This window comes from Carassius auratus, chromosome 32 (assembly GCF_003368295.1).
Source record: "Carassius auratus strain Wakin chromosome 32, ASM336829v1, whole genome shotgun sequence".
NCBI lineage: Eukaryota > Metazoa > Chordata > Actinopteri > Cypriniformes > Cyprinidae > Carassius > Carassius auratus.
Genome location: NC_039274.1, coordinates 19,606,749 through 19,620,990, shown reverse-complemented (window position 1 = coordinate 19,620,990; position 14,242 = coordinate 19,606,749). Strand labels below are relative to the sequence as shown.

General features: G+C 36.6%; 1 protein-coding gene and 1 long non-coding RNA gene across 2 annotated transcripts in view; one reads left to right on the top strand and one right to left on the bottom strand.

Moving 5' to 3' along the window:
• The window catches only part of LOC113051770 (ubiquitin carboxyl-terminal hydrolase 47-like), a 28,724-nt gene extending 23,457 nt beyond the window's left edge, over positions 1 to 5,267 (top strand). Inside the window, exons 21-28 of the mRNA XM_026215834.1 lie at positions 549 to 724; positions 866 to 946; positions 1,068 to 1,183; positions 2,426 to 2,544; positions 2,626 to 2,756; positions 2,846 to 2,893; positions 2,987 to 3,117; positions 4,402 to 5,267. Coding sequence (XP_026071619.1) covers positions 549 to 724; positions 866 to 946; positions 1,068 to 1,183; positions 2,426 to 2,544; positions 2,626 to 2,756; positions 2,846 to 2,893; positions 2,987 to 3,117; positions 4,402 to 4,576 — 977 coding nt within the window. The 3' untranslated portion in view covers positions 4,577 to 5,267. The remainder of the gene's footprint in view (positions 1 to 548; positions 725 to 865; positions 947 to 1,067; positions 1,184 to 2,425; positions 2,545 to 2,625; positions 2,757 to 2,845; positions 2,894 to 2,986; positions 3,118 to 4,401) is intronic.
• A 5,599-nt stretch (positions 5,268 to 10,866) lies between these two features.
• Positions 10,867 to 14,242, bottom strand: LOC113051771 (uncharacterized). The gene is made up of 2 exons (XR_003276945.1): positions 14,137 to 14,242; positions 10,867 to 12,839 (listed from the first exon to the last, which is right to left on the bottom strand). It is a non-coding gene; the product is annotated as an uncharacterized LOC113051771 (long non-coding RNA).

The following is a 14,242-nucleotide window of genomic DNA, read 5'->3' as shown; positions in this document are numbered from 1 at the left end:
TGAAATATCAGCCTTGTATTTATATTGAAAAAAAATACATGAAATGTACCTATTTTTAATAGCCTTAACTGTATAGCTGGTTAGTGAGCATTTTAAAATTTGGCTTTAACACTTCCAGTGTAGATGCTTACCTTAAAAATTAAGTGAATGTTTGTTTTTTTTGTAACATTTTTCGAAAGAAGTGTCTAATGCTGTGGGAGGCTGTATTTATTTGATCAGAAATAGTTAAAGTGCTAATATTGTGAAATTATTATTGCAATTTAAATGGACTATTTTCTTTTCAAATATATTTTGAAATGCAATGTATTCTGTGATGGCAAAGCTGAATTTTCAGCATTACTCCAGTGTAATTATTTAAATATGCTGATTCGTTGCGAAAGAAGCATTGAAAACAGTTGTGTTGCTTAATATTTGTGTGGAAACCTTTTGATCAATTGAATGCATCAATGCTGAATAAATGCATTAGCTTACAGACCACAAACTTATATACATTAGTGTATGTTCTTAAATACAAGAAGTTAATGTTGCTAATATGATGACTGTTTCAGGTTTACTTGTCCATGTTGACAAGAGGATCACATTGGCAGCATTCAAACAGAATCTAGAGCCATTTGTTGGCGTCCCCTCCACTCAGTTTAAGGTCTTCCGGGTTTATGCCAACAACCAGGAGTTTGAGAGTGTGCGGCTCAATGAGACGCTCACTTCTTTCTCGGATGATAACAAGGTGAGATTCTAACTTTACTTTCTCCTATCCTAGATTGATATAGAAGGACATCTATTCTTGGTTAATCTTACAATTCCATTTAGCGCCACTAAAGGAGCATAAATAACACCCTGCATGTTTATATGCTCTGCTGTTGAACAGATCACGATTCGATTGGGACGTGCACTGAAGAAAGGAGAATACAGGGTGAAGGTGTACCAGCTGCTTGTCAATGATCCAGAGGTGAGAATCAAAAAGTTTAGAAATGGAGGTGCATTTAGTACATTCTGGAATAGAATAAGTATTCTGAAATTGACCAAAAAAGATTTTTGCGCATATGTTAGCGTGTATTTTGTTTTGACAGCCCTGTAAGTTTCTCTTGGACACCGTGTTCGCTAAAGGCATGACTGTTCGACAGTCTAAGGAGGAGTTGCTGCCTCAACTCAAAGACCAGTGCAAACTGGACCTCAGTATAGATAGGTAAGCCCATATCAAACATTTGAGATTTTTCTTTCTTACAGCGACATTATTGCTCTTCGCAAAAAAATGACAGCCATAAGCTCTGAAATTTGACACTCCAGTTGAGTCACGTCAAGTTTATTCATATGACACTCTCTACAGTAGATTTCTTTAAAGCAGGGGTAATCAATTAAAATACTGAGAGGTTCGGTCTTTAAATTTCATTCCCATCTATGCTTTTTTCAAATAGTTATAAATTTCAATTTAACCCAGTAGTAATTTGTAAAAAAATAATAATAATAATAATTATAAAATTCCGAAATTTTTGAATTTTCCTGCCCCAAAAAAGCCAGTATCAGTGTTGCTTTCAATTCGAATTACAAATTCAAATTCTACTGTGAAGTAGCTCCGGTGTAACCTCATCCAAAAGTGATACTTTGAAAGTGCACACAAGTTGGAGTGAGCTTTTTTTTTCCAAATATTTGCTTTCACTTGAAGCATATCAGGGCCTTAAGGTATACTTATGCTAGTCAAGGATTCTTGACCTTGAAAAAAAACATGATTTTTCAACTATGTAAACCACTTTTGTTATAATGGCATGTGAAATAAGTAACGGCCAATTCATACGGGGAGTCTGTGTCAACGCGTCTCTTTTACTATAAACAGATTGACGTTAAGCATTGACGCGAAATGCCCTCCCTCAAGCATTAATCCTGAAACACCGTATAAATGGGGCGTAACAGTGCTTTATGGGAAAAAAAAAACATAATTTTTGTTTCATTGACTTAGTCATATTCATATGAATGTTAGGGACAGGGATAGCAAACTTTTGTGCATTTTACTGCATTCAAAAGTACAAATGTGGTGAATGCTTTGATTCGTGTGACCAAAAGAGGATTTATACATCATGGTGTGATCTGAATTAAACACAAAAGCAAACAATCTGTAGCAAAGTGGAATAGGTTGCATACTCTTACATATTGAATGCATTATGTTCAATTAAGCTTTTTTTTTAAAATAAATAAATCAATCCATCATGCGCTAACCATCTGGAAATCTCAGTTTTCTTGTTCTTGGTATGGCTGTTGTTGCCACCGCAGGCCTGACTCATGAATATTCTGCAGCAGTTTTGGACGCACATCCACCGTGAGAACTGAGATGCGTCACTGCACCAACTGACCTTTTAAATGCACTGACTCACAGCGGAGGAGGATTAATGCCTCAGAATACTAACAAGATGACTGTTGATCTATTGTGTCACAGGTTTAGACTCAGGAAGAAGACCTGGAAGAACCCAGGCACAGTGTTTCTGGATTATCACATCTATGAGGAGGACATCAACATATCCAGTAACTGGGAGGTGTTCCTCGAAGTCCTTGAAGGTGAAGACTCAAGGTTGTCCTAAATGGTCTACTCCAATTGCCCAGTTGCCAATTGTCATTCATTGATATCCTTGCATGTAGAACCGGAGCGGATGAAGTCCATGTCCCAGTTGGCGGTTCTGACCCGTCGCTGGTGCCCAGCCCAGATGAAGCTGGAGGCCTTCCGGGAGGTGGTGCTGGAGAGCAGCAGCGTAGAGGAGCTCAAGGAGAAGGTCTGTGGAATATGAAATGCTGCTGATGAATGCTAAGAATTCCCAGACTTGTTTTTATCTTCAACTGAGTGCTCATTTTGTTCCCTCAGCTCAGTGAATTGAGTGGAATTCCTCTTGAAAACTTGGAGTTTGCCAAGGTACTGCAGTCTTTGCGTTTTACATTTGGTTGAGTTCCAGATGCCCTGCCTTCCTGCAGTGCTTCAGATCTGATTCTCTTGTTTCTCCTACAGGGACGAGGAACTTTTCCTTGTGACATTTCGTTGTTGGAGATCCATCAGGATTTAGACTGGAATCCTAAAGTCTCCACCCTCAATGTCTGGCCACTCTACATCTGTGATGATGGCGCCGTGATCTTCTACAGGTAAAGCCTTTTCCTTTCATATATAAAGTTGAATACTAGATTTTTAATTGGCTAAGGACATTATATTTTGAGACGACATATAGGCAAAATATGATTAACTGTATATCGTTATAATTACGTTTTAAATAAGGGTATTTTTCGGACTATAAGTCGCACCTGAGTATAAGTCGCATCAGTCCAAAAAGACGTCATGATGAGGAAAAAAACACATACAGTAAGTTACAGTGGACTATAAGTTGCATTTATTTAGCATTTGCATTTATTACCGTTTACCGCCACGAGAGGGCGCTCTATGCTTTCTTTGGTAGGCCACAGTAGGGCACAGTCGCGCTCTCTCGCGGCGGTAGACGGTAATATTTTCTCTTGCTTAATTTCTCTCGGTTCATGTCAAATTGATCGCAGGACCAGCCAAACTATGAAAAAAAGTGTGATTTATAGTTCGGAAAATACGTTAATCAGATTAAAGTTACATCCGAAAAATATTTTGGATAACCAAAGTGATTACCTTTTTATTTTAATGTCATTTATTTAATATAATATTTAAGTAAACAGTTTGGGGATTTTAACCAATAAGTCAACTTCTCAGTTGAAAAAAAAAACTAAACAAAAAAAAAAAACTGCATGCAGCAGCTGTTCATTTACCAACTCCTAGTGAGCGATACATGCTCATCACGACACAAAAGTTCTCCTAGGATTCACACTTTGCATTCAGTTAACAGATCCATACAAATCATGCATGAAATTAAAGTTTATAAAGTCAAACTATAATTTATGTGCTTTACAGATGAACTTGAAGTCGTTATTCATTCGAAATGTTCAAGAATAGATCATCTTTGGCACTGTAACGCGAGTTCATGATCCAATTCGTGAACAGATGATTCTTTTGTGTTATTCTATTTAAAGAATCATTTATTTTGTTTAACAAAATCAATGTGGAACTGGAAACCAGTGGTTCACAAACTGGATAGATCCTAAGGTGTGTTTCCCAAAAGCATCGTTAGTGAACTGTGGTTATTAAATATTGAACTATAATGACATTGCTTGCGACTGTGGGAAACGAGCCATGTCAATTTTGACTCAGCGATTCTTTTGTTCTGATTGCTTCTCCATAGAGAGGATTATCATCACTTAAAGTTTAGTCCATTCATTAAACTTGACTTCCTGCTTCACTTCTTTTAAATATAAAACAACATTTTATCTTAATCAGTAATTCACTAGTTGCTTCTTGGTCATTTAGTCAACCATGCATTCAATAGAGTTTATTTTCTGTGCCCATCTCTGCAGGGACAGCACTGAGGAGCTCATAGAGCTCTCTGAGGAGGAGCGCAATGAACTGATGAAGAAGGAGAGCAGCCGCCTGCTGAAGACGGGCCACCGGATCAGCTACTCCCCACGCAAAGAAAAGGCCCTCAAAATTTACTTAGACGGAGGGCCCACCAAAGACCCTGGACAGGACTGAGAGGGGGAGGAACCTATCCTTCCCTATTTTCTATCTGGCCTGCCTTCTGCAGTGTAGCGCTGCCTCGCCAGCGACCCTGGCGTTTGGGCCCCACGTTGAATCAACGTCACCAGTGCTGTCCGGCTGACGCTCTCTTCTTTGAGCTCCAGAATGCATAACGTGGCTCCGAGTACTAATGTGCACCATAGTTTATTGTACTGTAAAGTTTAAAGGGAAGTGCAAAAGCTATTTCAATCTCATTCAGATAAATACATTTAATAATACAGAGATGGGTGCTCTCGTTAGAGGAAAGGGGGCAGTTTGGGAGATATTTTACCGCCCTCTTCATTTGTTTCATCTATTTACACTCTCAGTGCACCATCTCCATTTATTTTCGTCCCGTCGTTCTGCATTTGCTGTTTGTCCATCACTCACAGTCTGATTTTAAGATGCAATCAAACGTATCAAATTTTCACGTTCTCAATGTCCATCATCCCCGAGTCTTTTCAGCACTGAGCACAGCGGGTAACGTTTCCAGCCACCTCCAAATGCCTGCAATTTCCATTGCATAGAGCTCTTCAATCGACTCCAGTCATAGTGACACATTCACTTGAAATTTTGGGTATGATGCTCTCACTTGAATATTGGGATATCTCTCCTTTTGTTTATTTAACACATAGTTGTGCAATTAAATGCTTCTTTTCTGGCTGAAGAGGTTCTATTCTTGCAATTCATGCTTCCTTTTGTGTGTGGGTGTCGTCCACTGACTGCTGAAGCTCCACCCACTTGATAGGAGCCCCGCCCCCTCTCACTACACTTCCTACTGGGGCTTTTGACACTGGTACATATGAATTTGCTTTAAGAGTAGGGCGATATGAATCAAGTAGTGTGCTTTGTTCACCCGATTAATTTTTTTGGGTTGTTTTTTTTTTTCTTGTAAATTATTTCATTACACACTGATGACGATGACGTTAGGTCTTGTGAGTGACTTTTAATGGCACGCGTTTACATTTTTTTTGATCTGTACATGCCGTTTAGACATGTCTTTTTGTTTCTTTTTCATTTTTTGTTTTTATTTCTGCACCGTGTGAACCGAGCCTGTTGGTTCAGATGTGGCATGTGTGGAAATGCTTCTCGCTGCTGTTTTCGCGTAGCTGGAGAGCGAAGGGTACAGACGCCCCACTGAATGATCTCCAGTGTCAGAGCTCGACCCAACCGCTGCAGGTTCTTGGGCTCCTAATGCTGCCACAAGTGGTTCACATTAGACATGCCAATACTGAAATAAAAAGCAACAATCAGTCTCCATCTACCTGCTTCCAGGTTGACGCATATGAAGAGCTCATGTTTTAAGGAAGAATATGATGCATTACTTTATGGGGTCATAAAAGGAATCAAATTTTGCTTTATTTTATGAAATTATGCTAGAAATTATATAAATTACTGTTAGCATACTATAACCTACAAAACACAAAGACATCTATTTTAATTAAAGTGATAGTTCACACAAAAGTTAAATTTTTGTAATTTACTCACATTCAAATTGTTCCAAACATGTTTGAGTTTTACGTCTATTGAATGTAAAAGAAGATTGTTGGTATGTTTACCAAACAGTTGATGGTAACCATAGACTTCCATAGTAATAAAAAAAAAAAAAAAAAATCTTTGGAACAGCTTGAGGGTGAATAAATTGGCAATTTTAATTTTGGAAAATGGTTGTTTCAGAAAGCGTAATTTCACATGTGAAGGTGGTGTTTTCAAGGTGGGGTCACATTGGGAGCATTTCATGCAAAAACCACCCATTGTCGGTTACTTTGAAGTTGCTTTTGTCGGTCAATGTGGCAAACGCGACCAACTTCTCGTTGCAAAATCTGCAAGGGGAAATCTTTGTCCTTTTGTGAAATTCACTATCACATGGATGAATTCGCCAAACAACATTAAATGTAGCTGCACTTTATGATGGTCACAAAAGCAACATTTTGGTAAAATACTTTGGGTAAAAAATGTCCCGTTGTCAATAGTGTAGCCATTTGCAGATTTTTGGCAAAATTTTGTGAAATTTGCAGATTTTTGGCAAACAACGGTAAAAGTGACCACACCTTTACGCCTTTTAACTTGTGGGGGAAAACATTTAATTGCAACTAATATCTGTGGATCTCAGGGGGGAAATTATAAACCGTCATATATGCATACTTTGGTTCAGATTATATATATATATATATATATATATATATATATATATTAAAACATTAACATCCATGTTTTCCAAACTTTTATTTTCTGAAGCGAGTTTGTTTATTACCTGGGGAAATTACACAAGGTTTTTTGTATTGGCTGCTACACTAAACTAAGATGGATTGGCTCTCGACGGAGTTTTCCTTATGTTTTTGACAACACATAAGGGCTGTTCACACAGACAATGATTTGATCTGCTGGATGCCCAAATAACAGGCTGTGGCTTTGAAATCTGATGACAAATCCAATTAAACAAATCCTCATCTAATGAAAAAGTGCATGATTGTGGTCATCTTGACTACATTATCTCACATGTGACCATTGCCTTCACACTCACTGAAGTTCTCATTTTTTCAGTTTTGTCGTACCATTTGATGCCCCCAACTATTGTCATCACACTTGTCCTTTCAAATCATCGAATTGCTTTAGAAATGTATGACTTCCAAGCAGCTTGATGCTTTCAAATCGCTGTCAGTGTGAACGGCCTTTAGATTCAGGTCTTCTGCTGCACATTCCCAGCTGTTTGGTTGACTATAATGAAGGCGTTTTCTACAAAGCTTTGGCGTGACGATGAAGCGTTCATGTCTGTTTCAGTAGCTTCTCTTCAGCTGTCTGTCAAACAGGCTGAATCTCACAAGACGATGTAGTGGCGTTCTGCGAGCTCCTCCTCGCTGGAGTTCAGACTCTTCAGGCAAAGCGCACCTCGTCTGAGAAAGAGAGAGTGACGTATCGGTCAAGGCTGCATTTATTTGATCAAAAATACAGAGCAAAACTCCTGTAATATAGTCACATGCCAAATATTTGAAATGTCATTTAGTCCTGTGATGCAAAGCTGAATTTTCAGCTTCATTACCAAATAAACTTCAGAGTTTCATTGCAGCTCAAGAAACATTTCTTATTTTATCAATGATGCTAATTATTTTTGCTGCCTAATATTTTTGTGGAAACTGATAATTTTTTTTTCAGTATTCTTTGACAAATAGAAAGTTCTTAACAGAACTACAATCATTTGTAACATAAAAAATTGCTTTTATCAGATTGATGCAACCTTGTTGAATAGATTTAAAAAAAAAAAAAAAAAAAACTTAATAACCCCAAACTCTCTTGACCAGTAGTATTGTAGAACGATATCTGAAGGATCATGTGACTGGAGTAATGATGTTGAAAATTTACCTTTGCATCACAGGAATAAGTTAGATTTTAAAATACATTACAATATAGAAACCATTCTTTCAAATAGTAATATTTCAAAATATTGCTGTTTCACTGTATTTTTAAATAGACAAATGGTGAATAAAAAAATGTTGGGCTGGTTGTTTAAATATTAATAAATAATATTTAAATATGTACATAAGTATGTCATGTTAAGTGAAAACAGCCAGATGATAACTGCTGCTTCTTACCAAAGATGTTGGCACTGCAGGTCACTGGCACATGAGCAGTGCTCTTGAGGACCCTCACCCTTAAAATCCCATGACAGCAGCTCCACACTGACCCCACACACACAACTGTCCCGCACGCATTCCTCATCTTTGCTACAAGTCTGAAGGGGATATAGGACATAAAATATCTTGAGATAGCGAATCAACTCAAAATATTTCAGCATGCATATTTTCATGCATATATTGAATCAAACATTATTCATTCTTTCAGGACACTGGTGCACAGGTTGTCCTACAGCTATGCCTCTCTCTCTCTCTCTCTCTCTCTCTATATATATATATATAAACTGATGGTAGGAATTTACTTTAGTGTTTACTGTAATCACACCAAAAGTAATTCATATCTAAACAGTAAATTTAAGCCTGTACTTAACCTGATTTGGCTGTACAAACATTGGCGCCAGGGTGTTGCAAAATTGTTCAGAGTAAGAATAAAATTATTTAGGAATGTAATGATTCTGATTCCATTTATGATTCCTTCATTTCTGAGAAACCACAGTACTGCATTTACTGCCGTCAGCATTGTGTTGTAAGCAAAGAGATCATTTTAGATTTCAACAGAACAGATTTAACGTCTCAGAAACAAAACAATTCTCGTAAAAGATCATTAAAAAGACGCAATGAATAACTTGGTTCAGTATCTGAATCCTCAAAGTGACTCATAATTGTTTATGATTCACTCAAATGAACTAGATCATATTTAATTAATTTTGTAATTAGACCCTACTGGTTGCAATGTACACTACTGATAAAAAAACAAACAAAAAAAAGCTTGCTCATGTGAGTCATTCATTCAGAAACTGGGCTCTACTGGCAGTTGGTTCACTAAATAGTAAGCATGCAATTGATTCACTACAAAGAGCACTGGCTCACACGAGTCATTCATTCAGGAATCAGACTCCGCTTGTTGGGACTGCAATTGTGTGATGTTAAAAAAAATTCAAATTCAAGGCACTGATGTTTGACTACAAAACCACCACTGGCTCTGCTCCCATTTACCTAAATATATTACCTCAGACTTATGTGCCTCTAGAAGCTTGCGTTCTGCAAGTGAACGTCACTTGATTGTGCCATCCCGAAGAAGCACAAAGTCACTTTTACGGACTTTTAAATTAAATTTTCCCTTCTGGTGGAATGACCTCCCCAACTCAATCCGAGCAGCTGAGTCCTTAGCCATCTTCACGAATCGGCTTAAAACACATCTCTTCCATCTTTATTTGACCATCTAACTTCAACACTCACTATTCTAATTCTAATCTTTAAAAAAAAATCTAACTACCTTTCTAATCTTTTTGTATTCTATTATATATATATATATATATATATATATATATATATTGTCACTTAGTTACTTTTTACGGAAGTAATGTGTTACATTACTTTTGCATTACTTCCTAAATATGAGCAGGGCTTGATTGTTTCTATTTACAGCAAATGTAAAAGCCATTTCACACCAAAATGTGTAATGAATAAACCTCAGGATGAAGCAAAAGAAAATTCACTTCTGTACAGGACTATACTTAACTAGATGAGAGAAAACAGGAGAAGAAAGTTCAACACTCTTCAGCAATAAAAAAAAAAAAACAATGACACACAATTGTAAGTTTATCTAAAGTCACTTACTTATTTGTATGCTTGAACTGGATCATCACAGGTCAGCAGCAAAGACACTGGTTAATAAAATGAGATTAGATACATTTTTGTTGTTTAAAATGTAATTATTGCAGGTTTGCATCATATTCTGAGTTTGCATTTCACTGTTTTAATTTATTTTGATGAATACAATTATTATTATTTATTTATGTTTTGTTAGTGGGATGAATTAATGACATTCACATTTAGTCTAGAACTAAATCATGTTCACACAGCACACACAACACTTCTGTACTTCCGATGTCTCTGAATATGAGAACAGGCGACTTGTCAGTCAATAAATGGGAAAACAAAGTAACTGGCATTACTTTTTTGAAAATATTTTCTTGTAAATTATAAAGTTATGCGTTACTTTACTAGTTACTTAAAAAAAGTAATCTGATTACGTAACTTGCGTTACTTTTAATGCATTACCCCTAACACTGGCTATTGAAACGTAAAAAAAAATAGTTTGAGAATCAGACTCCTCCACTCCTTGCATTGTATGTTATTGATTTACTAAAAATAAGAACTCCAAAGAATAATTCGTTGGGGAATCAGTATCTCCTCTGGACATGCCACATGTTAAAAACCAGTTAATAAGGGTTATTTTGTCTCACATGAGTCAATCTTTAATATTCTCGTGTCACTGATGTCACAAGAATATTAAGCCAAAAGAAAATATTATAAAATGGTTAGAAAACTATTTATTAACACAATGTTTCATACATATGGCTAGGTTTGTTCAGTGCCTTTGCAAGCTTAGCCAAGCCAGGAAAAGGCTTTCTAACAAGCGCAAACAATTTGTTCTGGTCGGGTGTTAGAATCTGCTTCAACATTATCATAAAGAGTAATGCACATCATTAGTTGGCTACCGCTGTGCCTCAAAGTGAAATCAGTGTGTTATCTGGGGCTGGAGAAGCTGCTCTTATTCAGCGATCTGTGCACTTTGATGTGAAACCCAAAGGAGATTCCAGGTGCACTCGTCCAGCAAAGCAATCACAATCAGCTGCATCATTTTATTGGAAAGCCACATTGCTGAGTATAATATTTGTACAGAGACCCAGAGAAAGCAAAAAGTCATGAGCAAATAAAAATAAACAGAGACTAGGCTGAACACCTAACATGTAATAAGCAAACTAGATGATATTTTACTGGATAGTAGCAGAGCTTAAGTGTACCTAAAAATGTGCCTGGTCTGAGAAATTGGAAAGTGCTTACTGCATCAGTGTGTTTGCAGGACAGACACTTTGCGCTCTGTGTTTCATACAGACATTGGCTGCCCTTCTCACAGTCTTTATCAATGATACACTCCTGAGAGACATTAAAACTTAAAAATGATAATTGTATTTGTCTATACCCCCACATTTAAGCTGATGTTTTAATTGTTGAGGTTTTTTTTTATGTTTTAAGTGTTCAAACGTTTTTTTTTTCCTTAATGCTCCATTTGCCTCCTTTTTTCATCATATTTCATAAATGATTTAAACATTTTGTATAATGTTTAATATAACACTGCAATTATATTATTATTAAATCTGACTCATGGGGATATAACACATTCATTATTTACTCACCCTCATGTCATTCCAAACCTGTATGACTTCCTTTTTTTGCAGAATACAAGATACATTTGAAGAATGCTGGTAACCGAACCATTCTGATTATAATTGTCTTCCATTATGTAGAAAAACACACACACTGAGACCAAATTATTTCTCAAATAATCTTCTTTCATCGATACGTGATCAAAACTATGCTGGAAATCTGATTAATATTTTATATCTTCAGGTCGTATCCCTCAGGACGAGGCAGACATGTCTTTTTATTGTGAATGATTTACTTTTACTTTACTTAAATGATTTTCATGAAGTAAATGTAAGAATAATTTTTATAATGTTAGTAATATTTCAAGATGATCACTTACTGGACTTAGCCTCCCAAAAACTATTTATTTTGATGCAAGGCAGGGGTTTCCAAACCTGCTCTAGGAAAGCCAGTTTTATGTGCCTGGAACTTCTAAGACTTTGTTTTTGTTTTAAAATTCTCAAAAATGATTAACTGGTTCAGATGTGTTTAAATGGCTACATAACCCAGAAAATAAACATGTCATTAATTACCCTCATGTCGTTTCAAAGCCGTAAGACCATCATTCATCTACAGAACACAAATGATGATATTTTTATCAAGATGCAAGAGCTTTCTGAACCTCCATAAAGGCGGCTATGCAACTGAAATGTTCCCAGACCCAGAGTCAAAGTAAGGACATCATTAAAACAGTCCATGTGACATCAGTGGTTCAATCGCACTTTTACGAAGCTTTGAAAATACTTTTTGTGTGTAAAGCAAACAAAAATTGTCTGGGAACATTCCAGTCATGTTGCTCACCATGCAGGGTCAGAAAGCTCTTGGATTTCATCAAAAAAATCTTAATTTGTGTTCTGAAGTTGACCGAAGATCTTGCGGGTTTAGAAAGACATGAAGGTTGAGCAGTTAATGATAGAATTTTCATTTTTGGGTGAACTATCCCTTTAATTAGGAATATTGCTAAACTCTGCAGGACAGTGGCTTTCTGTGCTGATCTGGCTAAATTTGGTTGTTTTCATCTTCAGACTAATGAAATTGAAGTATCCACATAAAGACCCTAGCACTATGGAGTTTATGGTGAGTTTTATTTATTTATTTTTCATATTTCAAGGTTAATAAATGCTTTGGTAAAGACAATACACAAGAATTTGAGTACTCCGTCGTTTTAAATACTTCTAGGATACAGACGTTGCCAGCAATCAGGAGGTGATCCAGAAGACTCGTGGGAATCTATTTGAAGCTGCATCATTGGAGACAGTCCAGCAGATGTTGGAAGATAAAGTTCTTCAGGACCTAGCAGTTTACACCCATGCTGATGGGACTGATATATGGACTGAACTTGAGCAACCCTCCTGAACTCAGATACACATTTGGAATATTTCTGGAGCCAGCTCCTGTTCATGGAATAAGGTTTGAATGGTTACCCATAAATGACAATAAATATCTGTAGTTTGAGATTTCTGCTATTTTTGTGTAATTTTGTAATGTGGTTTCAACTGTATATAACTAATTATTTATTGCTTGTTTAACAAATACACTTTGATCATTTGTGACATCTTGTCTTTTGACTCATTACAAGACAAATCACACAAATAATACTTTGTTGAAGGGGGTAACTTTAAATACAAAACATTTAAAGTAACTAAAACTAATTGGATGGAACCACTTGTCCATGATTAAAATGTGTAATTTGAAACAAACCTCCTTATGTTGATAGAGTGGAACAAATTTGCCTAGATTGTAATAACCCAAAACATGTTCAGTATATTTAACCGTTAAAGGAAAAGGAAAGTGAATAAATTGATATGGTTGAACATTACTTTTCACACAGACTCTTCCTTATTCAATTGTGTTGTCACAACACAAGGAGTTTGCATAGTTAAAAAATCCATTAATGCTATCAAAATGCAATTTGGTTATGTTGAACCACTGTCCATTATTGAATTAAAGGGATGGTTCACTTTCAAATTAAATTTTGATATGTTTTAGCTTACCTCAAGGACATCCAAGATGTAGGTGTCTTTGTTTCCACAGTAGTTTCCATTTTGATATTTTTAGGTCAAACCGTTCTTGTCTGTGACTCATGTAATGGAGGTCTATGGTCACCACCACCTCAAAGAGCATGCACAGAGGAGTCCAAATTAAACAATTCCCCATCGTAAGTACACATTGATGACCTAAGACACGAAACGAGCGGTTTGTGTAAGAAAACGAACAGTATATCGTTTTTACCTCTTGTACAAGGCAACGTCCAACTGATCTGAGTGCATGAGTGTTTCCTGATGTGACGTTTGTGCGTGCTCTGGCTTAGTCTGCACAAGCGTGGAAAGCCTCGGAAGTTATCACTTCACTCGTTTCGTGTCTTAGGTCATCAATGTGGACTCCTCTGTGCATGCTCTTTGAGGTGGCGACCATAGACCTCCATTTTATGAGTCACAGACAAGAACGGTTTAATCTAAAAATATCAAAATGGAAACTACAGCAGAAACAAAGACACCTTTGTCCTTGAGGTCAGCTAAAACATACCAAAATTTTATTTGAAAGTTAACCATCCCTTTAAGTTAGTTAAAGAGTCATTTTTTGAGTGAGGACAAAAGAGGACATTCAAAAAAAGAGCCAAGTAAAATTTTAAATGAACATTTTAAAACTAAAAAAGTTGACTGAAGAGAATCACATGACAAATATGCTTACTATGAGCACTGCAAAAAAGCTCAGATGATTACAACTGCACACAAAGTCTCCTCCGTCGATGATAGTATTACAGCCATCAGTACTCCAGTAACCTGACAAACAGACA